Source organism: Hypoxylon fragiforme, assembly GCF_022984875.1.
Source record: "Hypoxylon fragiforme strain CBS 206.31 chromosome Unknown GGS25scaffold_3, whole genome shotgun sequence".
NCBI lineage: Eukaryota > Fungi > Ascomycota > Sordariomycetes > Xylariales > Hypoxylaceae > Hypoxylon > Hypoxylon fragiforme.
Window position 1 is genome coordinate 3,765,438 of NW_026054758.1, and position 23,677 is coordinate 3,789,114.

Genomic DNA, 23,677 nt, shown 5'->3' on the forward strand with positions numbered 1-23,677 from the left:
GGCTTCACCGAAGATAGCCATCTTATCTGATGTACTTAGGTACAGAGTAAAACCCCTGAATTCACATATCCAAGGTGTCTCCTACATAGGTACAGTCATAAAGAATGCATATATACTAGGTTAGACAAATAGATGCAGCGGGTATATTTATATTTGACAGCATCCCCTTTAACCGGAACATAACTACCATCATATCATCCTCACGTCTAACTCCTCTTCATTAAAGAGTAGGTAGGTAGTCAGTAGGTAGGTATCTATGCAACATGCATCAACCGCCAACGCCATGCTCAAAAAATGCATCTATAACTAAAACAAAAATCTATCGATCGGTAACAAGTCTAAGTCCAGCCTTGAATTCGACGCTGATGGGCCCCAGCTGGCGCAGAGCGAAAGCGAAAGCTGTTTATATTCCGAGGCAAGCCTCCCTACATCCCACTTTGACTGTGTGGGGAGTAGTGTGAAATCGAGGTCCGCGGCCAAAACTTGTGCGAACTTCTCGACTTCGTCGTTACTCTCCACCCCGAGCTGTTCCCGTGGCGCAGCACATTGAAGTGGAAATAGAGAGTTGCCGGTGTTGAGAGAGTTTCTTATATGCTTATTGGCCGTGATCGCGTGGTTCGTAAGGTAGTCGATTCTCTTGGCAATGTCTCGTGCTACTGTAGACTGAGACGGCGCGTTATTTACCAAGTAGGCTGTGAACATGGGCAAGAGTAAGTTGAGGAGGTGTATGAGTTGGGTAAGTGTGTAGAGAGGCATATGAGGAGGGTTGGGGTGTTGCGAACATCCCCAGACCCTGGCAATCGCCGAAATTGCATAATCCAGGAGAACGACAAGATTGCTTCCATCCCGCTTTCCAATTTGCCCGTGGATGCAGGGCGTTGTAAGCATGTCTTCAAAGGCCTCCATATACAAGTTCAGTAGTGCCCAGAATGTGTTAACCCCTCCCGATAATGTTGTGATGATTGCCGGGAACATTCTGCCAAGTATAAAGGCGAGAAAATGCCGGTTTCTCATTCCTTCCATAATAATAACTTTTTCTTCCTGAAGCTTAGATTTCTCAACAGCAAGCTTGAAGTTTGGCAATAGAAGGTAGAATAGGTTGGATGCAGCGTTAGTTTCACCTTCCTCTAGCCTGAGAGCCCATGAGAGTATGCCCGCCAGCTGTAGGCGAGGATCCTGCCGAGACGGGGAATACTCTGGGCTGATTCGGTAGAAATAGGTATCTACGGGGCAAATATCATGCGATTTAATCATGCTGACAATTGACTGGACGAACTCGATGTAATCTTTGTGCGCTTCGCGTGTAACGGTTTTCTCAGCCCACTTTAGATCAAGCTTCATTTGATCCATCGTGCCCTTCACGGTCTTGGAGAAATCCGCCTGTAACTCTCGTCGCCTTTTGCTATCCATAGACAACAGGGTCTTACGCATCATGGCAACGACGTCTGGATAGATGTTAGTACGGGTTCATATAATGCTTATAAAAGGGAACACTCACGTCTAAACAAAACCCTGTTTGAATTATAATCAGGGCTGTTTCCAACTTTAATGGCAGCATCTTTCAAATAGGGGCTACCATGACGTTTGATTGCTAGAGCAAGGCGGTTCTCGTAGGCTAGGAAGTGGTAAGGCTTGACAATTTCGGTTAGGATGAAATCAAGGGTTGTGCAGCCCAAGTCCTTGGATATTGTTAGTACAGGCCAAATAATGAAGCATTTAGGAGACGAACCTTGAAACTGCATATGCCCTGCTCAACCAGCGTGGCCAGGAATAGAGTATGATATTGTCTTGAAGGCAAACCCACGGCCGTCGATGGTTTACGGGACATGCCGAACCCCACAGCTACAAACACTTGAGAGACAGTCTGGCGATCATGTTAGCATGTAACTGAAGCATAATACAGGAGCAGGTAGCCTACCATAAGTTGAGCATGAATTAACCGTGCTGCCAGTCGGGCCCCGAGCAAAATAGCTTGCTCTATGCATATCATACGATCACTCGTGGGGCCGAGCTCGGAATCCCTGAAGTCCGTCGTGGTAATTGTGCGAAGCATTTCGAAAAAAGGTGCAGCCATTTTGCGCTCAAGAAGCTAAAGGTCAGGATGTTAGTGGGAGCATGGTCGTCTTCTTGAGCTTTAGAATCTTACCAGTATGGCATCTTCACCGTGCCATGAGTAGTCAGCTTCTATAAAGTCCTGGCGCAAGAATTTCTCGATCTGAGTGATGTAATAGTCAAGAATATCCAATGCAGCCCGCAGACTACTCCAATCGAAGTCTATCGACGAGAAGGGGAAACGTTTGAAAACCTGATCCAGCTGATCTAATGAAAAGTTAGATGGAGTTGCTTAAATGGGTTAAGGGATCAGACATACAATAATTCAGCGCAAACGATGCGGCGCTGAGAGTTGGAGCGTTCTGCATAACCCCCAGGAAGCCTCTCATCGAGAAGTATAGCACATCCATTGCGCTTTTCCTGTTTAATTTGATAACCGTCTTCATCATTTCTCGGCTGATGTCTTTCGAGGCATTTTTAGACATGTTTAATAGTTGCGTTTGAATGTCGGTTTCGGCGGATAAATACTGTTCCATTACCTGCTGGAAAATATTCCTCTGCCAATCCGCGAAAGCTTTGTACTTGTCATTGTCCTCGTGGGATATTACGAAACGCGACAGCTGGCTCCAGGCTCGCAAGCTAATCAAGCATGCCTCTTTATGGGAACTGCTAGGTAACACTAACTTCTCGATGGTCTGCACCGAAGGTCGTAAACTCGGCGGCGCCGCCCAGAAGAGTGTGCAGAGAAGATCATGGTGATTTCTTAGGGCAGCTAGATCACTTTCGTAGATATCCTTCTCTTTGTCGTACTGCCGGTCATGATTCGGCAGTACTCTGGCTACCAGGTTTCTGGTATCCTTAGTCAAACCATAGTTGTTAAGGCGTTTGATGGATAAGGCTAAAAGCTTTAGAAAAATATGAAAGCACTTGTCTTCCGGTAGGATGACGAGCGAGGGAGATTCCGCAAGGTTCTCTAGAAATTCAGGTGACTTGTAAACTTCCTCATTACGCAAATGGGAGAGGCCTCGGGCAGCAAAGAAGTCGAAGATGGTTCCAATTATGCTATTGCACTTCCTCCAGCCCCACTGCTCTACGAGATAATGGCAACGACTGACAATCCCTCGACAATAATCATTGAAACTCGGTGCTTGCCGCGAGTTGCTCTCGTACAACTGGAAGATTCGCTTGAGTAGTTTTTGGGGTAGAGCCCAGCCCTCTAAAGGTGAGAAATGCCTAGTGCCTGGAATAATAACGCCCGTATTGTCGAACTCGCCGAGGGGGAGAAGAGTAAAGAGGTTACGCCATATTCGCTCGAAGGAATGTGCATCGTTTATAGCGCTTAGGTCTGTGTTTAGCATGGCAGAAGATACAAGATCCCAGAAACCGGACTTAGGAATATGAGCCTCTTCAAGAACTCGAATGAGTATGGTCCAGCACACCATCGAATGATGCTCATTGCGAATACCTCTCTCGCGGAAGCGTGTTTGCTGTAGATCACAGAATATGTTCCGAATATCTACCAAGTCAGTCGCTAGTAGTTCATGGACCGCCCTTTTTGCGATTCGTGAAAGCACTTCTTCAAGATGGAACAACTCTGATAACTGACCAAGGTCATGGCAAATTCGCAAGACTTGCAACGTGATCAGCAAGGTGCGGCTCAAGATGTCTATGAAAAGCTGGGCTTCACTTTGAGCGCGTCGTGGCAAGGCCTCTAAACGATTCGCAAAGCTTTGCAACATTTCCAAGGCCCGACCTGTGAAATGTTTTTCACTTTCGTCACCCGAAAAGCTTACATGACACTGAAGATAATCTAGGATGAATTCCACAGCTTGTACTGGGCTCACACTATTGCTAGAGTCGGAAGGGGCAGAATGAAGGTAGTCGACAATCCAGTCAAAGGCTATGCCTACTTCCGACGAAGTTTGTGCGTCCCATCGACCCCAACGAAGTGTTTTTTCGTCGAGAATAAACGTGCCATGACCTCGCGGACGATGGAGACTATCGCGAGGTTTTTCTTCTAAAGCTTTCATTAACCTTCCACTCCCGAGGAGAGTGCTCTCATGGAAGAAAACGCCTAGGTCGAGTGGGAAAATCTCGAAATGCTGTGTGTAGTGCGTGCCAAATGGTCCGAGTCCCAGCAGTTTCCCTGTGGGCTCTGAGGGACGTGTGACTTCTACAAAAGGGCTAACAGGGCTTACCTCTGGAGGCAGAGGATCGTTGGCATGCGCATACTGGGGTTCTGCAGTATCTACTCGCCGGGGCTGAAAATGTTTTCGGGGCTTCAACCGTTTACGCAATGGCACGGGCTCGAGCTTTTCAGGGCTGTTGCTTGGTGGCGGGTCCTCGTCATGTATATCAGAATCTGCAACAGACTCACTACCACCCACCAATCGTTCCAGCCCAACACTGGTTGAAGTTGGCAATGTTCTACGCGAATTTCGATATAATGCATCCAGAGCTCTCTTTTGCGCATGAAAGGCGTATCGTCCAGCCCTTTCACCAGTTGTTTCAAGTTGTGCAGGCCGTGATGCTGCATTAGATGAACCTGTTCGATTTATTTGACGGGGTCTGGGTAAAGGATTGGTAGGTTGCGGCTGGGTAGGTTTAGAAGACACTGCTGCTTCAGTGGTCACGAAATTATCAAGCCTTGCTTGTTTAATTGCGACAAGAGGTTGTGAGAAGCGGCTGGAGGGCACAGTTCGATGTGGTCGAAGTCTAGAGCCTGATTTCGGCGGCCGAATAGGTTGATTCTGGGACAAAGGTTGAAGGGGCTTGGATGAGGTTGGTAGCAACGGATTTGTGGTGTTATGAGAAACCTTGGGTTGAATACGACCCATTTTCCAGTCTCTGAGAGTACCCACAGCATCGACATTGTCTGAGCGCTTCCCGAGGGCAATTTGCTTTCTTGAAGGGCTTGATCTCCCCTTATCTAGTCTATGACGAGCAGTCCTAGCAGCTACACGAATGAAAGAGGGTGCATTTGATTCCATAACATCCAAAATGCTAAGGTACGGTGGGGGTGTGAATGTTGCTGACACTCTCCCAGGCTCCTTTGTTCGATGTTCTGTATGTGAAGCGTTTTTGCCTCGACACTTATTGGCGACAGATCGGGCGGTAGTGTTTTTGGCCCCATCCAAGTGCTTGGTGATTCTCGGTTGACGATGTTGACCCTTGGGAATCGGCTGGTTATTTTTTCGTCGTTTTCGAGGTCGGTCCGTACCGTCAGTGACAGCATTGGTCCTTTTACCACGAGAGAGCATATAGTCGATAGAGTCATCTTCAACAACTGAGCCAACATCGTCTTCAAAAACGGGAATAATGTTGCTGGTGTTGCTGGTGTTGCTGTAAGGGTCGTCGAAATCGTTTACTCCTAACGTCATATTGTCGTCTGAATCATCAAGAGAAGGGATTATGTTAGTGCTGGATCCCGACAAAGCCTTCCGGCGCTGAGCTACACCCTTTCTCTGGGTCCGCTCCGGCGAATGATCTGGACTTCGTTGTGGTGGTGCCCTCTTGTTCTTTTGGTGTGTAGTTTGCTGGTCAAGACGAAGCCAAGACGCAGGCAATACACCACGTATCCTTCTTCTCATGGTGGCCTGTACAACTTCGGAATCACTTTCAGAGTTATCGCTAGATTCCGTTTCCTTCTGGTCATTAGGCTCATCTTCATCGTCCATTATGGTAAGATCTATCGTGCATGGTCTTTGGTTTGCTCGGGCAGGACTGTCAATTAATCGAGATATTGTGCTGCTTGGCTTTGGAGTGGACAAGGGTATAGGTCGAGAACGTCCAGCGGCGCTATCCGGAGTCAAGGCGAGGGGATTTGAACTTGTCTGAGGCGGAGATAAAGGGATGTCGAAGATGCTGTGAGATGTTACTGGTAGTGAACCCTTTTCCGCAGACCTAGTAGACTTGTGCAGGCTTTGGAGCTTGTTTTTCTTCGATAATTTAGGCGAGCCCTGTCTCTTAGCACTGACAGTAGTCGTGCTTGATTTTTTCCCATCCAGTTTCCACTTGTCAACGTCAGCCAGATCAGGAAATTCATCCTCGTCAATTTGAGAACTGTTCAGCCAAGTATTTTGTGGTATCTCTCTCTGCTCGTGAGTTTCAGATAGACTACCTGCTGGTGGAAGCTCATCGTCGATATCGTTCAAGAGATCAGCGGGTGGGATGTCCTGGCTTTCCTCAGCTTCCTCCCGGGCAAATTCGATAGCAGTCGACTGGCTTTCATCTTCGTATTCCTGTTCTTGCGAATCATCTTCTTGTCTCCTTCTCGCCGCCTCTTCAGCTTGCAACCGTAATGGACGTAAACCGCGAGACTTGAGAGCGTTACTGTACTGAGCACTTTCCAACAAGTAAGGGTGCTCTTGAATCGGTTTACGTGGTCGCAATGATCGGCCAAACTGCAATGTTCGCTGCTCAAATTCATCCTCGCTCTCGTCCGAGACATCCTTTGCCTCAAATACAGCAGTGACGAATTGCTCTGGTGAAACAACACCGGCTGCTTTAGGCGTATTAAGATGATCTGACACGACGTTACCAACCTCGGCAGGTTGTGCTGTATCTTCCAGGTCATTACTAGGAGCAATGGGTGGCGATGAAAGAGGCGATGATTCGAGATGGTAGGGATCGAGAGGCTCGTGGGGTTCATGAGAGTTGTGGGTTTCGTAAGTGGTTCGTGGTTGGGTAGAAGAAGCTTGCAGTGGTGGTTGAATTAGATTTCGATCAGCATTGCGCTCTTCCACCTCTTCATTGACTTCATTGAAAGTCTGGGATGATAACGGTATATCCCAGACTGTGGAATCGTTTACAGGTCCTGCTTCTTTGGCAGATTTTGGGTGAACATCAATATGTTGCTGTGGAAGCTCGGGTTCAGATTCACTACTGCTGTCAAATGCGCTTTCGTCGTCCGAGTCTGGCACCTCCCCGAGCTCCTTCCATCTCGCCATTGGTCCTTAAACACATTTCCTTGCACTATTAGAAGATTTAAATAGACGAGCAATATTGTAAGGGTAAGCAGGTAGGATTTGGTTATGAATGAAAGGGTTGAAGACGAAGTGATGCATCGACAAGCTGCCTAATAATATATAGGTACCTAGGATATGTATTGTACATAAGATGTGAATTCAAAGATTGGGACTTAGACGCGTTGAATGCACTTAAACGCGTAACGTATTAATACGCAGAACCTTATCTCAATTAAGATAAAAGTTGGTGGGATATGATCCACAATTGTGTACCGTTGACATGCATGCAGTGACGCCACTTCATTGATACAAATGCATAACCCCGTAAGATGCCTTCCACATCAATCACTCTATGAGTAAAATTCACTAAAGCAATACATTTATTAGTAGTCATTTTTAGTAGTCATTTCGCATTCAACCATCATCTCCATGAGTCCTAGTCCATGTTACTCAAAACATACTATGTACCATTGTCCCGGTTATTTTCTCATATCCTTTGATGCTCCGTCCCTCCCCTACAAACTCATAAACACTCGTATATTTAGTTAGGGGAAATCATGAGTTCGTTTGGCCGCACAATTCTTCCCGTTGGGCTTGCTGTCGCATTTGGAATATGGAACGGTATGAGTTCACTAATAAATCCTCGTATTAAAAAATTTAAAAGGACTTATGGTCATGCTGACCCAATTAATATAGGTTTCTATGCCTTCAGTCCTGCATTTCAGGAGGAGCGCCAAAGAAGGGAGCAAGAACAAGCGGGAACAAATAATAATCCACAATTTGATACGACAAAGGTCAAACATGAGGAAATACCAGAAACACACACCCCTAGGTAGTGGAAAGTGATCAATTATCTGTCAGCACTAAAACTTCCGGATCATAAACTCGATTATTCGGCCTTCGCACATGAATAGAACTTCTATCTTGTCAAATATATAGCAACAGCACAGCCGAGGTTTCAACTCCTCGCATTGATCGGACGGCTCTGAGCATCGCGGCGGGTGTCAAATAGCCAAAATATCGAAGTGCCAGTGAATCGACATGGAGAAATTTACCATCTATAAAACATGGTCAGACTATCTTATCTCATACCTCAAGTCAAGTTTTACGCTTCAGATTATATAATACCTACCTAGTTAAGCCGGGGTTCCAGCTAACTATCTGATCAAGGTCCGATCTTAAGTTAGAAAGCTGAGAAGTCGAAAGATTGGCATGCATAGTTCACTTAAATTCCACCTCTGCTATAAAATGAGAAACATGAGCAAGTAAAGAGTTGTTACTTGTTGGTCTTGAGGCAGAACTTGGCATTGTGACAATTTTCTGTACTACTCACAGATCAACACATTCAACTTTTCCTCGCATGCCATTACCTGGTAATTATAGAGTACTATAATTATAGAGTACTAAAAATTGATATATGTCCAGGGAAGAAATACTAGGTATTGAATTGCCTTTACAAGATACAGTAATATGTACCAAATACATGTACCTCAAACATTGAACCCATTCATATTGACATCGGATTACCTTCCTGTGACGTCTTCACCTTTTACCTAATCATGCCTTCACCCGAGTTTCAACCGAATCAGCCGAACAAAAACTAGCAATTCATTAGTACATAGTATTAGTGGGGGGAATTCACACCTGTAGCTTGCAACTTCCAGTGCAGCTCCTCCAATTGGCTCCACTACAATCATACGACCACTAACCTCTTGAGGTCCCGAGGAAAACTAACTTTCTCAGTTGAACTTGGCACTACAAACGAAACCGCCGATTGAAAAGAAAGCACTTTCCAGCATTGACAACAATTATCAGTCAAGTCAACTGGTATCACTATCTACCAACACTTATCTACGATTGCATCTTTGCGTCTAGTCTAGATAACTAGTCTAGGTTAGTAGCTTCGCGACTGTGTTGATTAAACATCCCATCTCCACTCCTCCAACTCTCATTCGCACTACAGAACTATTTTGACTCAATTTCATCTTCTTTTTTTTCATCCTTTTTTTTTCAACCTCTTTCATAAACCGAGTCACGATGATGCGCACTTCTCTTCTCCGTGCAGGCCTTCGCGCCACCACTACCAGAACTACCACTATGGTCCCCCGCGTCGCCGCCTCTACTCACGCAATCTCAAACCCAACTTTAGCCAACATTGAGAAGCGATGGGAGGTCCTGCCGCAAACCGAACAGGCCGAGCTGTGGATGGCTCTCCGCGATCGCATGAAGGAGAACTGGGCTGAACTTACCCTCCAGGAAAAGAAGGCCGGTATGTGGTACTTTTAGCATTCCATTTTAGCCATCGCCAAATTTCAGACAATGTTTTTTTAGCAGTTTGGGTTGCTTCAGGGCTGTTGAAATAAGGAAATAACTCGTCCATGATGTGCCCTTGGAGCAATAGTGGATCCCCCTGTTCCTTGATCTGGCCATTCACAAATAACCTATTTGAAGATATCGCCAACTGACTTTTTTTTCTTCTCGCAGCATACTGGATCGCCTTCGGTGCCCACGGTCCCCGTGCCGTGCCGCCTGCTGATGAGAATCGCAAAGTCGCTTTGTATGTTGCTCTATCTTTGCTCGTTGCTTTCGGACTTTTCGCCGGCATGCGCTCGTTCGCCGGCCCCGCACCCAGCACAATGACTCGGGAATACCAAGAAGCCAGTAACGAGTTCCTCAAGGTAAGAAAAAAAGGCCATGGTTTCCCCACGTTTTATCTTGCATGGTGCAGGACGTATAAACTAATATACAATAGAACCAACGCGCCGAGCCTCTCACTGGTCTTACCTCCGAAGGTTACAGCGGCAAGGGCATGGTCCAGTCTCCTCCCAAGAACTAAGTCTCTTTTAAATACCAATAAAATCATCCCTATCGCCTCCCATTTTCTTTTTGTCGCCAGAAGAACCAGCGAACTGCAATATAAGGCATCCAATTTCCATTGTACAAACCAAAAAAGAGCAGACTAAGTGGAATAGAGTCGTAGAAGAAGAGGGGGGATCATTTTCCCCTCTTCTCTCGATGGGCAGAAAAGGGAAAATAAAGTTGGCTACCCAAATATGACATTTCGACCATCGACAGAATCAGATCCAGATCCAGATTCAGGCAAACTTGGGACCAGAGTCTGGGCCGCAAGCCAATATTCTCCAGGAAGACCAGACCGACTCCCCCCTTGTTTTTTGTTCGTTTGAGCTCCCGTTCAAGGATTTTGATTCTCAGTGGCCGTCAGTGGGAGCCCGCGTCGCGCCCGGGAATATGCCCTACCTACCTACCTACCTAACCGTCACACATCTGACGTTGTAAATATGTACAAGAGGAAAACAAAAAGCCTTCTATTGCCGTTCTAAACTGGCTCTTCGTTGCAATGAGTAGTAACCTATAACCTACCTACCTAGGTACACATATAAACCAAGTACTAATCGTATGCTTCATATGCATCTTGAGACTGCCCCTTAACGTAGGTATCTGCCTGGGTACTACTATCTTAGCTTCGTAGAGTCCCAAGTTGGTAATGATGATGAAGCAAAGTGTATTACCTATGTAGCTCAGTTTGTGGCTTCAGATGTCAGGTAGGTACCTATCTAATCCAGTATTACATTACATTACATTACAGTAACCCTCGCCTAATCAAACATATCTAACCTAAATACCTACATATATACCCCATCCACCTATGTAACCTAGGTTAGTACCTATATTCATCCTCTCTTCGTGAAACGGTAGGTATCTTGAGATTTATACAGTAGATACTCCCTCTCATACATATATATGTATATGTGCACAAGGAGAGTGCCCGTGATGAATAAACACTAGCCTCTGTACCTACTGTACCTAGGCATGTATGTATGTATGTATGTATGTATGTATGTATGTATGTATGTATGTATGTATGTATGTATGTATGTATGTATGGAGTGAGTAGGAACCTATGTATGTAGCAATAACCTCTGTTACCATGAACATTCACCATTCACAACCCACCAAGCAGCCTCTAACCAACCCGCGTGTAGCCAGCCAGCCAGCCAGCCGGACGCAGGAGACGGCAGCCACTAGATGATGATGATGATGATGATGATATCGATATCGGTGTAAATATGTACACCTAGTACTACTTCCTACCTATGTACTAATACAACCCAACTAGGGTAGTTAATCCAAGCCCCCTTCCCCTTCCGACGTGAGCGCCAAGCTCCTTCGATCAAAGCGGCTGGTAGGTATTAAACAGACATCCTTAAAAACAACCATGAAGCAAGCAAGCAAGCAAATACTTGGATAGATTACCTAGATGAACGAACTATAACCCATGATGTGATGCTGCCAACCTTGGAACCGACCAACCTCCATACCCAAACACCCAAGAACTCCACGGAGGAACAGTTATTCCTTATCTGCGTATATCAGACTGGGTGCCCAATGCCCAATGCATCAATCAATCAGGCACCGCTCTGGCCCGCTTCTCTGTACCCGCCCAGATCACTGACGATCTCTCTCGCGCCCGCATCCGCGTCCTGTCCGGGCACTCCGCCAAGGCCATCCTCCTCACGGATCAGCCTCTCGACCTCGAGCCTCCCGTCTTTCCCCCAGTACCCGACCTTCTCGCGGCCGCGGACGGCGGCCTCCGTGACCAGGACGTAGTGGGTGGGGGCGTCGAACATGGCCTCGGCGAGCACGCGCTCCATTTCCATCTTGAGGGCGCGGGCGCCTGTTTGTGCCTTTTCGGCGCGTTCGGCGATGGCCTCGAGGGCTTTCTGGGTGAAGAAGAGGTTGGAGGGGTAGGTTTGGAACAGCGCTGTGTACTGCGCGACGAGGGAGTTGCGGGGTTCTGTTAGGATCCGGAGTAAGTCGGAGCGCGAGAGGGGGGACAAAGCGACGATATTGTGTACGCGGCCGATGAGCTCCGGGATGAAGCCGAAGCGCTGCAGGTCTTCTGGGGCTGTGAGATCAAGCGCTGTTAAAGATGATGTGTCGGATGTATTAGACGGTTGATGAGGGAGGTGGCTGAAAAGTTCGGGTGAGAGATCCGGTTTGTTGTCAGTCGTAGTGCGGCTTCGAATTTCGGAGCCGAAGCCCATGGAGGATTTGGATACGCGGTTTAGAATCGTTTTGTCGAGACCGACAAAGGCGCCGCACATGACGAAAAGGATATTGCTCGTATCGATGGTATATTGGTCTACTTTCCCAGTTGGGGGAGGCGTCGGCTGGGGACCTGAGGTGGAGGATGAGCCGGTATAGTTCGTAGTAATGGGGCTTGCTGAGCGAGATGAGGACGCCGAGCGGTTATCTTTGACGTTAATGGTGACCTTAGTTCCCTCGACAAGTTTAAGCAGTGCTTGTTGTACACCTTCGCCACTAACATCCCTTCCATTCATGGTCTCCCGCTTAGCTATCTTGTCGAACTCATCGAGAACAACTATCCCTTGTTCGGTAGCCCTCACATCATAATTGGACTCTATTAGTAATCGTTCGATACAGGTCTCGACATCCTGGCCTATGTAGCCGGCTTGGGTGAAGGAGTTGCAGTCGCATATCGTGAAGGGGACGTTGATCTTCTTGCTTAATGTCCTGCGAGAGCTTAGTCAGACAGCGCACGTATTTACGCATAGGGAGTAGTGAGCACTCACTCGAGTATGTATGTTTTCCCAACCCCGGTCGGGCCTATTAACAGGAGGTTGCTCTTGTCAATTTTGACGATTGGTGCTCGGCTAGTATCTTCGGGTAAATAGAAGTCTACCTTATGTTCGACTCGTTGTAGCGCTTGGTGCATGCTGTGTATAGAATCATTGTGGCCGGGAAACTCGTCCTCAACGGGGTGTATATCCCTCTCCCTAATATTACGATCACGGGCAATGGTTTGCCTCATGAGCCTTTCTTCCCGCTTCCTTTCCTGTTCTTCTTGATATTGTCTCCGCCTAACATTTTGGTAATGGTTAAATATGACGGAAGATATGGTTTTCTTTGCTCGATCTTGTCCGACTACGTATTCATCGACTCCTTTCTTGAGATCCCGAGGGTAAAACTGCGGTACTCCGATGGTATTCTTAGAGAACATAGGGCCTCGCCCTTCTTCGTTCGGGTCATAGCTACTAGTGAAGCCTGAGTTGAAGTCGGTGGTACGTCTAGGGGCGATCCGCAAGGCGGTGGAGGTTGACAAAGGTCGGCAACGATATCTCAGAGCATAGACAGCCAGAAACGGCGTTCTACGTTTTACAAGGACCGGCCTCATGTTGATACACCTGAGGCGGTCCTTGAATCGATGGCGACTACTTGAAAATATAACACCGCGACGCAACGTGCATGGGTGCGTACCTATGTAATCGGAACGTACGAGTTTCCTGGCTAGATACTTATTGGACAAAGGGGCAGGCAGTGCATTCCAGATTTGTCAGACCAAACGGAAGTAAAATTGTGTTTATCAAAAGATATTATGTGTTTCTTTTGGGTACGTGAATCTTGTTCTAGGAATTCAATGTTCTTAGGAATTCCAAACTCTATTCGATTTGTTGTTGTTTTGTTTTGTTTTGTTAAGGTCAACGGCTTGAAGCCAATGATGCAAGTAAAGGGAGAGGTGGATACTTCGTACATGCTTAAAGTTACTCCTGTATCGGACATAAACATGCGTAAGATCTCGCAGCGATAACCCCCGTAAGCCAATTTCCATAAGACTATGGGTCAATCTTATTAATACAGCACTTGAGGTGGGCAAGCGGGGTAGTTAAATGTTGAACTGTTTAGGCTCTGGAGAATATGAAGTCACTAAGAGAATGCCCCGCACCTAGAAATCTAGAATCAGAGAACTGCAGACTATAAAGACATTTCCTCAGTACATGGAATGTATCATTTATTAGGATTGCTAGCTCACTTACTATTAAATACTTTAATATCTACATCAGTAATACATTGTATAGTCCAACTACTACATCCAGTGTTCAAGCTCATAGGATATAGATAGCCTTTGAGGTAGACATACAGCTACCAAAGGCCCGTTGACCTAGGTACTAGCATCAATAGTAGGCAGACAATCCGAGCTTCAATGTTCAACAGAACCATACTCTCACAACTAACCAAACTAATGTAGAAGCTGTTAGGTATATCTGCAGTGCATAAATCCTCTATCATTGCAGACTATAAATATCTAGTATCCAGTTACAAGAAGACCTCAAAGTTCTAGACACTCAGTCGGCCAATGGGCAATATCCACATCCACTGTGCAGCCCAACTGTGACTTGCTACGTCATTCAACAAGATGATTTGGGCAGCTTCAACTCCTCTTCTCAGCAGAAAAAGTTTGCGACAACAGTCGTACCTATGGATCTGTAGTAGATCTGTAGTATGTATATAAGATAGGAAATAGGTAGATAAATAGAAAAAGAAAAGCTGGTGTAGATTTTGTCATATCATAGAGTTTTCCTCGTTCATATCAGACGAACCAAATTGTATACCTAGGTACATCAAGAATACCTCGACATCTGGAGATCAGCTTTGAAAGGACTTCCTAGTTCAACAAGGGTCTTTCTTATCTGTGCGACCTTGGGTCTTATCGATCACACACCATCACACACATAGCTTCCTTCCTTGTTATATTTGCGCTACTAGCTTCCACCTATGCGGTCACCTCGCATAGCTTCTGTAGCGGGGAGCTTGATTAGGCGCCTACTAGGTAGGTACAAGGTTGTCTTCAAATTGACTTGACCTAACAAATTCATACACTTGATACTCCTAATACTCCTATTCCTGTTCCTGTTCCTGTTATTCTTACTATTCCTAACTCCTACAACCATCTCAAAATACTCATTTTCCTCTAACTTAGGCAAATCAGTCAAGAAGATGGCCCCCGCTACTGATAACTCCGCGAACTCTCTTGAGTCTGGTACTGCCGCAGGAGTACCGGACGATGGCACTGGTACGGTCTTATTCTCTTCAATGTTCTTAATAAGTGACTTGTGAATTGACCACATACTTTCATACAGGTGTTGTCCAGTTAGATCCTTGGTTGCAACCGTTCGAGGGCGCCCTGAAGAGAAGATACGCAAAAGCTCAAGACTGGATAAAAACGATTGACGAAACTGAGGGTGGACTTGAGAAGTTTTCTAAGGTTGGTCTTCAACTTATTGTCATGACAAGCAAGCTACTCCTGAGAGCGAGAGCACAAGCTAATCACGGATGGCTTCACCAATCTTAGGGGATAGAGAAATTCGGTCTCAACGTTGACAAGAACAACAACATCTTGTACCGAGAATGGGCTCCAAGTGCCATCGAGGCTTTCCTAATCGGAGACTTCAGTGAGTCCCAGTTCTCTCGCACTCATCACATGTCACCACGCTAATGCAACATCACCAGATGGCTGGAATAGGGGCTCTCATCCTATGAAGAAGGATGCATTTGGAGTGTGGGAAATCACCGTGCCCGCGAAAGACGGACAACCAGCTATCCCACATAATTCTAAGATCAAGGTACCTTTTATATGACCTTATTAAGCTTGACCTAGCTTTGCACTTGCTAAAGATTTTATGATAGATCTCTATGACCTCGGCATCTCATGAGCGTATCGACCGCTTACCAGCCTGGATTAAGTACGTGACTCAAGATCTAAGCGTCTCGCCGGCCTACGACGCCCGCTTCTGGAATCCTCCCGCTTCTGAAAAGTATGTGTTCAAAAATGCTCGGCCCAAGAAGCCACTGAGTGCCCGCGTGTACGAAGCACACGTAGGAATCTCCTCGCCGGAGCTGCGAGTCACAACATACAAGGAGTTCACCAAGAGCATGCTACCAAGGATACAGAGCCTGGGATACAATACTATCCAGCTCATGGCTATCATGGAACATGCTTACTATGCTAGCTTCGGTTACCAAGTAAACAATTTCTTTGCCGCAAGCAGTCGCTACGGCACACCGGAGGATCTCAAGGAGCTAATCGACACCGCCCACGGCTTGGGTCTGGTCGTGCTTCTTGACGTTGTTCACAGCCACGCCTCAAAGAACGTGCTTGATGGCTTGAACGAATTTGATGGTTCAGATCACCTTTACTTCCACGAAGGCGCAAAAGGTAGACACGAACTATGGGACAGCAGGCTTTTCAACTACGGAAGCCATGAAGTCATGCGATTCCTACTGAGCAACCTGAGATTCTGGATGGATGAATACAAGTTTGACGGCTTCCGCTTCGATGGTGTGACAAGTATGCTCTATGTTCACCACGGCATTGGAACGTAAGTTTACTACACATCTCTATCAGCACACGTAATGTATACTAACAATCAACAATAGAGGATTTTCTGGTGGATACCATGAGTACTTTGGTGCACAAGTCGATGAAGAAGCTGTAGCCTACCTCATGGTCGCGAACGAACTGCTTCATAAACTCTACCCCGAGGTCATCACGGTTGCAGAAGATGTTTCTGGTATGCCTGCCCTCTGCCTCCCATTATCACTTGGTGGTGTTGGGTTCGACTATCGATTGGCTATGGCTATCCCTGATATGTGGATTAAGCTCCTCAAGGAGAAGAAGGATGAGGATTGGGACATGTCCAACATCTGCTGGACTCTTACCAACAGACGCCACGGCGAGAAGACAATTGCCTACTGCGAAAGTCACGATCAAGCGTAAGTAAAAGCTTTTATGACCTAATGAAGTTGAGAGACTAACACTCCTAATTTTAGTCTCGTGGGCGATAAGACACTTCTTATGCACCTCTGCGATGCTGAATTGTACACCAACATGTCGACACTCACCACCTTAACACCCGTCATCTCGCGGGGTATGGCATTACACAAGATGATCAGACTACTAACACACGGTCTCGGCGGCGAGGGGTACCTCAACTTCGAAGGTAACGAATTTGGACACCCTGAATGGCTCGATTTCCCTCGAGAAGGAAACCAAAACTCGTTCTGGTACGCGCGGCGGCAGCTGAACCTTACTGAGGATCCCCTGCTACGGTACAAGGACCTGAACGAGTTCGACCGCCAGATGAACAAGACAGAAGCTCAGTTTGGGTGGCTTCACGCGCCACAGGCATACATCAGCCTCAAGAATGAAAGCGACAAGATCATCGTGTTTGAGCGCGGTGGATGCGTCTTCATCTTCAACTTCCACCCCACTCAGAGCTTTGCCGACTACAGAATCGGGGTCGATGTACCCGGGACGTACAAGATCGTACTCGATTCTGATACGAAGGAGGTTGGTGGCTTCGCAAGGCTCGACCCGAGCACCAAGTTCTTCACCACACCTATGGAGTGGAATGGTAGAAAGAACTGGACGCACATTTACATACCTTGCCGCACAGCTATTGTAAGTTCAACATGAGAGAGAAGATATGTGTGACAGAGAACGTGAGGCTAACATGATGATAGGTTCTTGCGCTAGAGAAAGCTTAAACGGGTGGATAGCTACCCAAATAACAGGGGATGATTGTAGAAAAGGAGGATGCGGTTTGTGATATCTATGGTGACTCGTGGGTGTTTGAAAAGTATATCCTCAAAAAGCAGGAGTCTTGGTAAAGAACGAGAAGGGTCATGATGTTTTGTTTGGCGGGGATATGGAGGAAACGGCAACATATTCGGGGGCAGTGGTTGATTGGTTGATGGCGGTGGTGACGGTTTTTATATTCTCAAAAAATGTTCGCTTGTCATATTTTATTTACGTGGGTCATGAGTATCCTAGGTAGAATTGGCCTGGGGGCTTGGTATATCTAGGTAATATGATTCAAAGATACCTACCTATCCTTACTTGCTTGGACGAGGAGTCTTGTGCATACCTAGGTGCTTACTTGGGGAGTAGTGATGTTGTGAACGTTGTAGACGGTCGTTGAGGATGAGTGAAGTGCTTTAGTAACGTTCCAAGGTTATTACGAGTTTGAGGTACATATCTAGGTATCTACCACCTAAGTAAGTATGAGTATTACCTACGGGACGGTGAGGTATGGTATATGGTAGGGGATATTGCCTAGTCTATGTATTCGGTACCCCCTTTGTTTCCTAAAAACACTTCTATATGTACCTAAATAAACCCGGTATGGATATAAGAATTAACACTACCTATTCACTTTAATAGCCTCGCTTCATTCTCGGCATCGCCTATCTACCCATCTACCTATCTACCTAGTACGCAAGCACCTATATCCTAGGTAGGTAAGCAAGCAAGCACCCCTACTCAACAAGCCACTCCTCAACCTCAACCCCCATGCTCCTCCCCACGGCGCGCACAACCTCCCACCCGACCCCGACCCGCCACTTCCCCCCGCGATCCATCGCATCCCCCACCAGCCCCCCCCCTCCGACGCGGACCAGCAAGCGCAAGCTCGTCAGCGTCGCGATCGCCATGCCGACGTCGCCGTCTACGCCGCCCCAACCACCACCACCACCACCACACTCGTCATTATTATCGCTGATAATGTTGTTGTTGCTGTTGTTGTTGTTAGGGCCAGCCCACTCCCGCCGCGTGGCAGCGTATATCGCGACCATCCTTTCCAGCACGAACGCGCCGGGGCCGAGCAGCTTGCGCGCGATCTTGCGGTGCTTGGCTTTGCGGGTGATTTTGTTGTTGTTGTTGGAGATGGCGGCGGTGGGGCCGCCGCCGCGACGCCGACGCCCAGAGTGCCAGGTGCTGAAGATGGTTTGGTCGTGGCGCGGGGGGTTGTGCGAGGCGAGGTAGGCGGCGATGAGGAGGAGGCGGGCGGTTGGGGGGAGGAGGGTTGCGAGGTCTTTTTTGTTGTTGCTGGTGGTGGTGCTGAGTCGGGTCTCCTCGCTCTTTTTCTTGGGCGTATTTGTGCCGGGAGTGATGGTGGTTGGTGGCGGTAGTTTGGCTTTGGCGGAGGTGAGCGTAATGCCGGGCTCGAGCATGTTCTCGTCCTGGAAGTAGGCACGTGCCGCGACGAGGAGCTTGCTAAACTCACGCGCGCGGTGCGTGCCGGCTGCTACGGGGGCGGTGAACCGCGGCCATAGCGAGGCGCTGGCGCGGGAGAGCCCCGGTAGGCTGCGAGACGCGGGTTTCGCAAGGGCGTCGTGGACGGCGCCTACGAAGCGTGTCCATAGGTCGGCTGTTTCTTGGGCTGTAGTGTTCGGGAGAGGTGGGGGCGCGTAGGGCGGGCGCGAGAGGATCGTTATGTACTCAGGTTTCGTGTATGGTGGGAAGTATAGCTGCGGTGTTGAGGATACGCGGAGGAGGGAGGGCGAGGGGGCGGTTAGGATGAAGATCGTCGTTAGGCCGGGTATCTAGGTTAGAAGATCATATTAGTTCACCGTGTATAACCATAGACCTATAATAATAATAAACCTACGATTTCGGACAGTCTAGCAAGAGCGGGTAGCAATGTAGGAGGCGCTTCTCGTTGGCGATCGATGCCGTCAAAGACCAACACGAATCTCCAGTCTTTATCCTGAGTCGCGTCGCGCTTCAGCATCTTGGTAAGCTCAACGGTAAGAGCAGCAAGCGTCTCGCAGCGGCCGACGACTCCTCCCTCGTCCGATTGCAAAGCGTGAGCTACTGAACGGACGGTCGTCTCGAACAGGTGTCGTGCCGTCACACACTCGGCGGATTTAATAATGGCGAAGTTGAGAGAGGGACCATCGCCATCGCCATTGTTTTCACCATTATTGCGCAAAGCCTGGAGCAAGCGAGCGGTGACTACACTTTTGCCGGTGGCCTCGGTGCCGTGGATGATAAGGTTGCGACACGGTGCAGCTCGGGGGTAGAGCAGCGTGGCTAGAGCTCTGATCTGAGCATCGCGACAGGGGAAGTTCTCGATCAGAGTCGCGACGAGCTCGTCGGGTAGCTCGAAAATACTTGTCATTGTGTTCTGTTTACGTGTTTAAAAACAATTGAAGCCATTAAACCTCATGAGATGAATTGGTTACGTCGTACATGCATACATGTGTGTAGATACCTACTAGGTAGCAATTAATATGCAGCAGCAATGCAGCTTTAAGGATAGAACCTTGAAGGCTTGAAGTAGCCAAGTACTATCATGTAGGTACCCGGCTCTGATAAAGCTTATCGCGCAGAGGCTAAAACCTTGAAGTCAATTGACGTGATTAATCAGCAAATAGGGCAAATTAAGCACATTAACAACCTCTCACATCAATGATCTTCATGGTAGATGCCTGCGCCTCAACGATTACGGCGCAGTATTGTGGGCCTAGTGTACGTCAGACCGGCCCTATGATGCCTAGCCCTATCTATTTTAGTATAGCTAGGTACTATGCAGTACTACCTGTCGTTGCCTCCCCTATCACAGAAAGCAGAAGGCGCCTACGACATTACCTATGTAGGACCATTGTAGGTAGTGTCTTACCAGGTCCTACACAGTACCTACTACCTACATACACTAGGGCCTAGGTAGGACCTGGTAGGTAACAGGTATTGTACATAGTAGTATCTACTAGGTCCTGGTCCGATGTCAGATTATGGAGTAATCCATTTCCAAATTGTAAACTTGTATGAGACTTCTGCCTACCAAATATCATTCCTTAATTTCCATCTTTATACTTCGTACTCAATACTCTAATTATCTGTATGCCTTCTACTTTCCTCCTACCCAACTCGACGACGCGATGATTCAGAGTTGTCTCAGCCTTAATCGGACTTACATAACACAATGTTCGGAGTTAATAACAGTAATTCTATCAATGATTTCAGTAACATCGACTTCGAGCTAGATGGGTTTGACTTGGATGTCGATTTACTCACTGTCAATGATATCAGCTTCGGTTTCGATCCCAGTTCATCTAATACACTATTACCCAGCGATGGTGCGGATCTCAACAAGCCCTATCATGCAAAAAGACCTCACAAGGTAATCAACTTATCTTACTTCATCCTAAGCCAATTAAATTCATAACTAACCAAACATCACATGTAAGAAATCACGAGCTGGATGTCACCAATGTAAAAAGCGTAAAGTGAAGGTAACAGCTCACTAAACCCGGCAATGGAATTCACATCGACTAAAAATCTCGTCTAGTGTGATGAAGTGAGACCCACGTGCAAATCGTGTAGGCTTCGGAGAGAGAAGTGCGCATATCCAGCTGTGCCAGCATCTTCCTCATTAACATATAGGGCTAAGTCTGATGCCTCTTCTGGTTCTTCTTCCCCCGAAGAACACTCGCCACAGCCATATCAAAATGAAATCGTCTCGCAGGGAACCACCATTATGGAGCCTTTGTATCGCCCGCGCGAGATGGCAGATGATTTGGACATGAAGTTGTTATGGTTTTGGACCAGTCATGGCTACCGGTTCTTTTCAATCAAAGGCGGCCGTTCTTCGATCGTCGATAATGTGCTGCAGGTGAAATTTGTCCAGCACGCTTTCCAGTCCCCCTTTTTGATGCACTGCCTGATGGCCGTGTCAGCATCGCATCTTCGAAATTTGGGTCAGCCTGTTCCAGCTCATCGCGCCATCAGCTATTCCACCAAAGCATTCGAGAGCTACCGAACCGCTATCGAGGCAGCAAAGCCCGAAGACTTTCCCGCTCTAATAGCAACTTCTCTTCTCATGGTGGCCGTAAGCAGTCAAATGTTCCGAGAGACGGATAGAAAGCCGCTACACATTTTTGACTGGATCCAAGTCTGGAGAGGGATTGGTCTCATTATAGATGTTGTCTCTCCCAAAGCTCTCCAGGAGTCGGGCATGGCAGTGCTTTTCCACAGACCACGAGTTGATCTTAAGAAGGCATCAACGCACATTCCCAACAATCTCCTGTCTATGGTCGAATCCATCGGACCTGGCGATGCGGATGAAGAATATAAAGAAGTGTATCATGACATGCTCAAGTACCTTGGGTCGCTTTATCAGGAATTAAAGGAATATGGCTTCAATCCCATTCTCGATCTTCGCATTATCATATTTTACAGTGCGTATCAGCTCTTTCTCATGTCCAGAGGGCTTACTAACCTGGCATCTTTATAGCATATTTACCGAAGCCCTTCATTCCTCTTGCCAAGGAACATCGACCACGGGCGTTGGTCATGATAGCCCATCACCTATGCTTCCTTAAAATGCTTCCAAAGGTGTGGTGGATTAACGGGATCGCAGATCATGAAATTAGGCAGATCTGCCAAGAAGTCGGTAGCGAATGGGCACATCTGCTGCGAGTACCTGAGATGGTCTTGAAAACAGACGACAGGGTCGAGATGGCACGGTTAATCATCGATAACCATAATTGGACACCTTCTGAAATGGACCAATATGAGAGAGACCACGACCCCAGATTAAACACCGATCTCAAGCTGCATGACAACCAAGGGATAGAGATGTTGATCTGGAAGGGCGAATGGAGACGAAGGTCGTCTATTTCAGATATTGAATCAGATTCGTCCCTAGACCAAAATCCCGATATCAGTAATCCTATCGGTAATACTTCATTCGACGCACCATGAATAAATTTACGAGGAGTCTCAATCTACACGCCCTATTCCTTTATGTCGGGTGAAGTACTGGAAAAGGTACGCCTTCAATATTTACCGGAAAATCTTATCCACATGTATACAATAAGGTAATATTCGACTTAGCCTATATACTAACTGACCTAGGTTAAATAATTCCCGTCGTTTTATCGAAGTTGCCAACCTTTTCGTTATTTTCGGACCTCAGATGCCATCACAAACCAAACCACTCCTCGCTAGCCGTAAGATTCGATGGAACCGAATGTCCGACCCCCTGAGCGTAGATGCCCTGGACCGTGTCACCAAAGTTATTGGTCGTATACCCCTGTTTCGGGTAGTCCTTCTGCGAGCTCGTGGGCTCCTGCGTGACGTTGAAGACAGCAGTCCACTGCTTGATCTCCTCCTCGTAGTTCTGCGGCGCCAACGTGCTGTCGGTGCTGCCGTGCCAGATCTGCATTTTTGGCCTCGGCCCCTCGTACCCCGGATACATGTCCAGCACCACCTGCCTCCACTTCTCGGGCGTCGCCCGCGACTGCCCCCCGCTGCAGCTGTTGTTCCACTGGTCGACACCCCCCGAGGAGCTCACGAAGCACCCCGCCGCCACCCCGCTGTACAGCGAGACAGCTTTGATTAGCTCCGGGTACGTCGCCGCCAGCACGTTGCTCATCATCGCCCCGGAACTACCACCAGTCACGTAGACACGTTCAGCGTCAACCCCGTACTCCGAGATCGCGTACAGGATCATGTTCGCGATGGCCTGGGAGTCGCCCCCGCCGAGGTGGGTTAAGGACTGCTTCGAGGATACGTCCCAGCACGTCCCGCTGTTGGGCGAGGAGGGCCACACGGTGATGTAGCCCTTGCCGTCGGATCCCTTTTTCCAGGGTATGGCGCTGTTCTGGAAGTAGGATTGTGCGGTGGACTGGCACGAGTGGATTACGACGACGAGGGGCGGGTTGGCGACGACGTTGTCGGGCTTGTAGACGTACCTTGGGTGGGTGTGAGTATGGTGGGGTAGGTAGAATAGAGTTGCATAAGGACGCTGTGGAGGAAGGGGGAGAAAGAGGAGAAAGACGGACTTACATCTGCGCCTTGGACGTCGCGTTGTTGTTGTAGTCGGAGACTTGCGTGAGCGAGGCTGCCAGGGCCGTCCCGGCCAGGACGCCCGTTGTGAGGAGGGCCGAGAACATCATCATCATCATCATTGGAAACTTCTTTTTTTTTTCTCTCTCTCCTGAAAAGTAACCCTACCGAGGACGAATATCTAGGGTCCAAGGATTTTCCAAGC

At 47.7% G+C, this 23,677-nt stretch overlaps 8 protein-coding genes across 8 annotated transcripts; 4 read left to right on the top strand and 4 right to left on the bottom strand.

Moving 5' to 3' along the window:
- Positions 1 to 126: 126 nt before the first annotated feature.
- On the bottom strand, positions 127 to 7,218 carry GGS25DRAFT_483637 (Mus7/MMS22 family-domain-containing protein). Its single transcript, XM_049260390.1, has 6 exons — positions 2,372 to 7,218; positions 2,147 to 2,319; positions 1,919 to 2,089; positions 1,730 to 1,864; positions 1,499 to 1,679; positions 127 to 1,445 (listed from the first exon to the last, which is right to left on the bottom strand). The coding sequence occupies exons 1-6, from the start codon at positions 6,999 to 7,001 to the stop codon at positions 307 to 309; spliced, it is 6,429 nt and encodes a 2,142-aa protein (XP_049119451.1). The 5' UTR covers positions 7,002 to 7,218; the 3' UTR covers positions 127 to 306.
- A 139-nt stretch (positions 7,219 to 7,357) lies between these two features.
- On the top strand, positions 7,358 to 8,443 carry GGS25DRAFT_205475 (uncharacterized protein). The gene is made up of 2 exons (XM_049256830.1): positions 7,358 to 7,640; positions 7,716 to 8,443. Exons 1-2 carry the CDS (start codon positions 7,577 to 7,579, stop codon positions 7,853 to 7,855), a joined length of 204 nt encoding a protein of 67 aa, XP_049119452.1. The 5' UTR covers positions 7,358 to 7,576; the 3' UTR covers positions 7,856 to 8,443.
- Positions 8,444 to 9,056: 613 nt separating this feature from the next.
- On the top strand, positions 9,057 to 9,855 carry GGS25DRAFT_519993 (cytochrome c oxidase polypeptide V; the record flags this gene model as incomplete). Its single annotated transcript, XM_049263818.1, has 3 exons — positions 9,057 to 9,288; positions 9,504 to 9,697; positions 9,772 to 9,855. 3 exons carry the CDS (start codon positions 9,057 to 9,059, stop codon positions 9,853 to 9,855), a joined length of 510 nt encoding a protein of 169 aa, XP_049119453.1.
- Positions 9,856 to 11,214: 1,359 nt separating this feature from the next.
- On the bottom strand, positions 11,215 to 13,336 carry GGS25DRAFT_205545 (P-loop containing nucleoside triphosphate hydrolase protein). Its single transcript, XM_049256831.1, has 2 exons — positions 12,635 to 13,336; positions 11,215 to 12,575 (listed from the first exon to the last, which is right to left on the bottom strand). The coding sequence occupies exons 1-2, from the start codon at positions 13,234 to 13,236 to the stop codon at positions 11,447 to 11,449; spliced, it is 1,731 nt and encodes a 576-aa protein (XP_049119454.1). The 5' UTR covers positions 13,237 to 13,336; the 3' UTR covers positions 11,215 to 11,446.
- A 1,075-nt stretch (positions 13,337 to 14,411) lies between these two features.
- GGS25DRAFT_483643 (carbohydrate-binding module family 48) lies at positions 14,412 to 17,732 on the top strand. Its single transcript, XM_049260391.1, has 8 exons — positions 14,412 to 14,913; positions 14,981 to 15,105; positions 15,193 to 15,292; positions 15,351 to 15,463; positions 15,528 to 16,219; positions 16,278 to 16,613; positions 16,671 to 17,301; positions 17,364 to 17,732. Exons 1-8 carry the CDS (start codon positions 14,838 to 14,840, stop codon positions 17,385 to 17,387), a joined length of 2,097 nt encoding a protein of 698 aa, XP_049119455.1. The 5' UTR covers positions 14,412 to 14,837; the 3' UTR covers positions 17,388 to 17,732.
- Positions 17,733 to 17,935: 203 nt separating this feature from the next.
- On the bottom strand, positions 17,936 to 19,945 carry GGS25DRAFT_530423 (origin recognition complex subunit 5 C-terminus-domain-containing protein). Its single transcript, XM_049265380.1, has 2 exons — positions 19,289 to 19,945; positions 17,936 to 19,223 (listed from the first exon to the last, which is right to left on the bottom strand). The coding sequence occupies exons 1-2, from the start codon at positions 19,799 to 19,801 to the stop codon at positions 18,159 to 18,161; spliced, it is 1,578 nt and encodes a 525-aa protein (XP_049119456.1). The 5' UTR covers positions 19,802 to 19,945; the 3' UTR covers positions 17,936 to 18,158.
- Positions 19,946 to 20,476: 531 nt separating this feature from the next.
- On the top strand, positions 20,477 to 22,540 carry GGS25DRAFT_205605 (uncharacterized protein). Its single transcript, XM_049256832.1, has 5 exons — positions 20,477 to 20,803; positions 20,871 to 20,915; positions 20,972 to 21,860; positions 21,917 to 22,452; position 22,540. The coding sequence occupies exons 1-4, from the start codon at positions 20,606 to 20,608 to the stop codon at positions 22,384 to 22,386; spliced, it is 1,602 nt and encodes a 533-aa protein (XP_049119457.1). The 5' UTR covers positions 20,477 to 20,605; the 3' UTR covers positions 22,387 to 22,452; position 22,540.
- A 66-nt stretch (positions 22,541 to 22,606) lies between these two features.
- On the bottom strand, positions 22,607 to 23,591 carry GGS25DRAFT_519998 (carbohydrate esterase family 1 protein; the record flags this gene model as incomplete). Its single annotated transcript, XM_049263819.1, has 2 exons — positions 22,607 to 23,378; positions 23,473 to 23,591. 2 exons carry the CDS (start codon positions 23,589 to 23,591, stop codon positions 22,607 to 22,609), a joined length of 891 nt encoding a protein of 296 aa, XP_049119458.1.
- Positions 23,592 to 23,677: the final 86 nt, after the last annotated feature.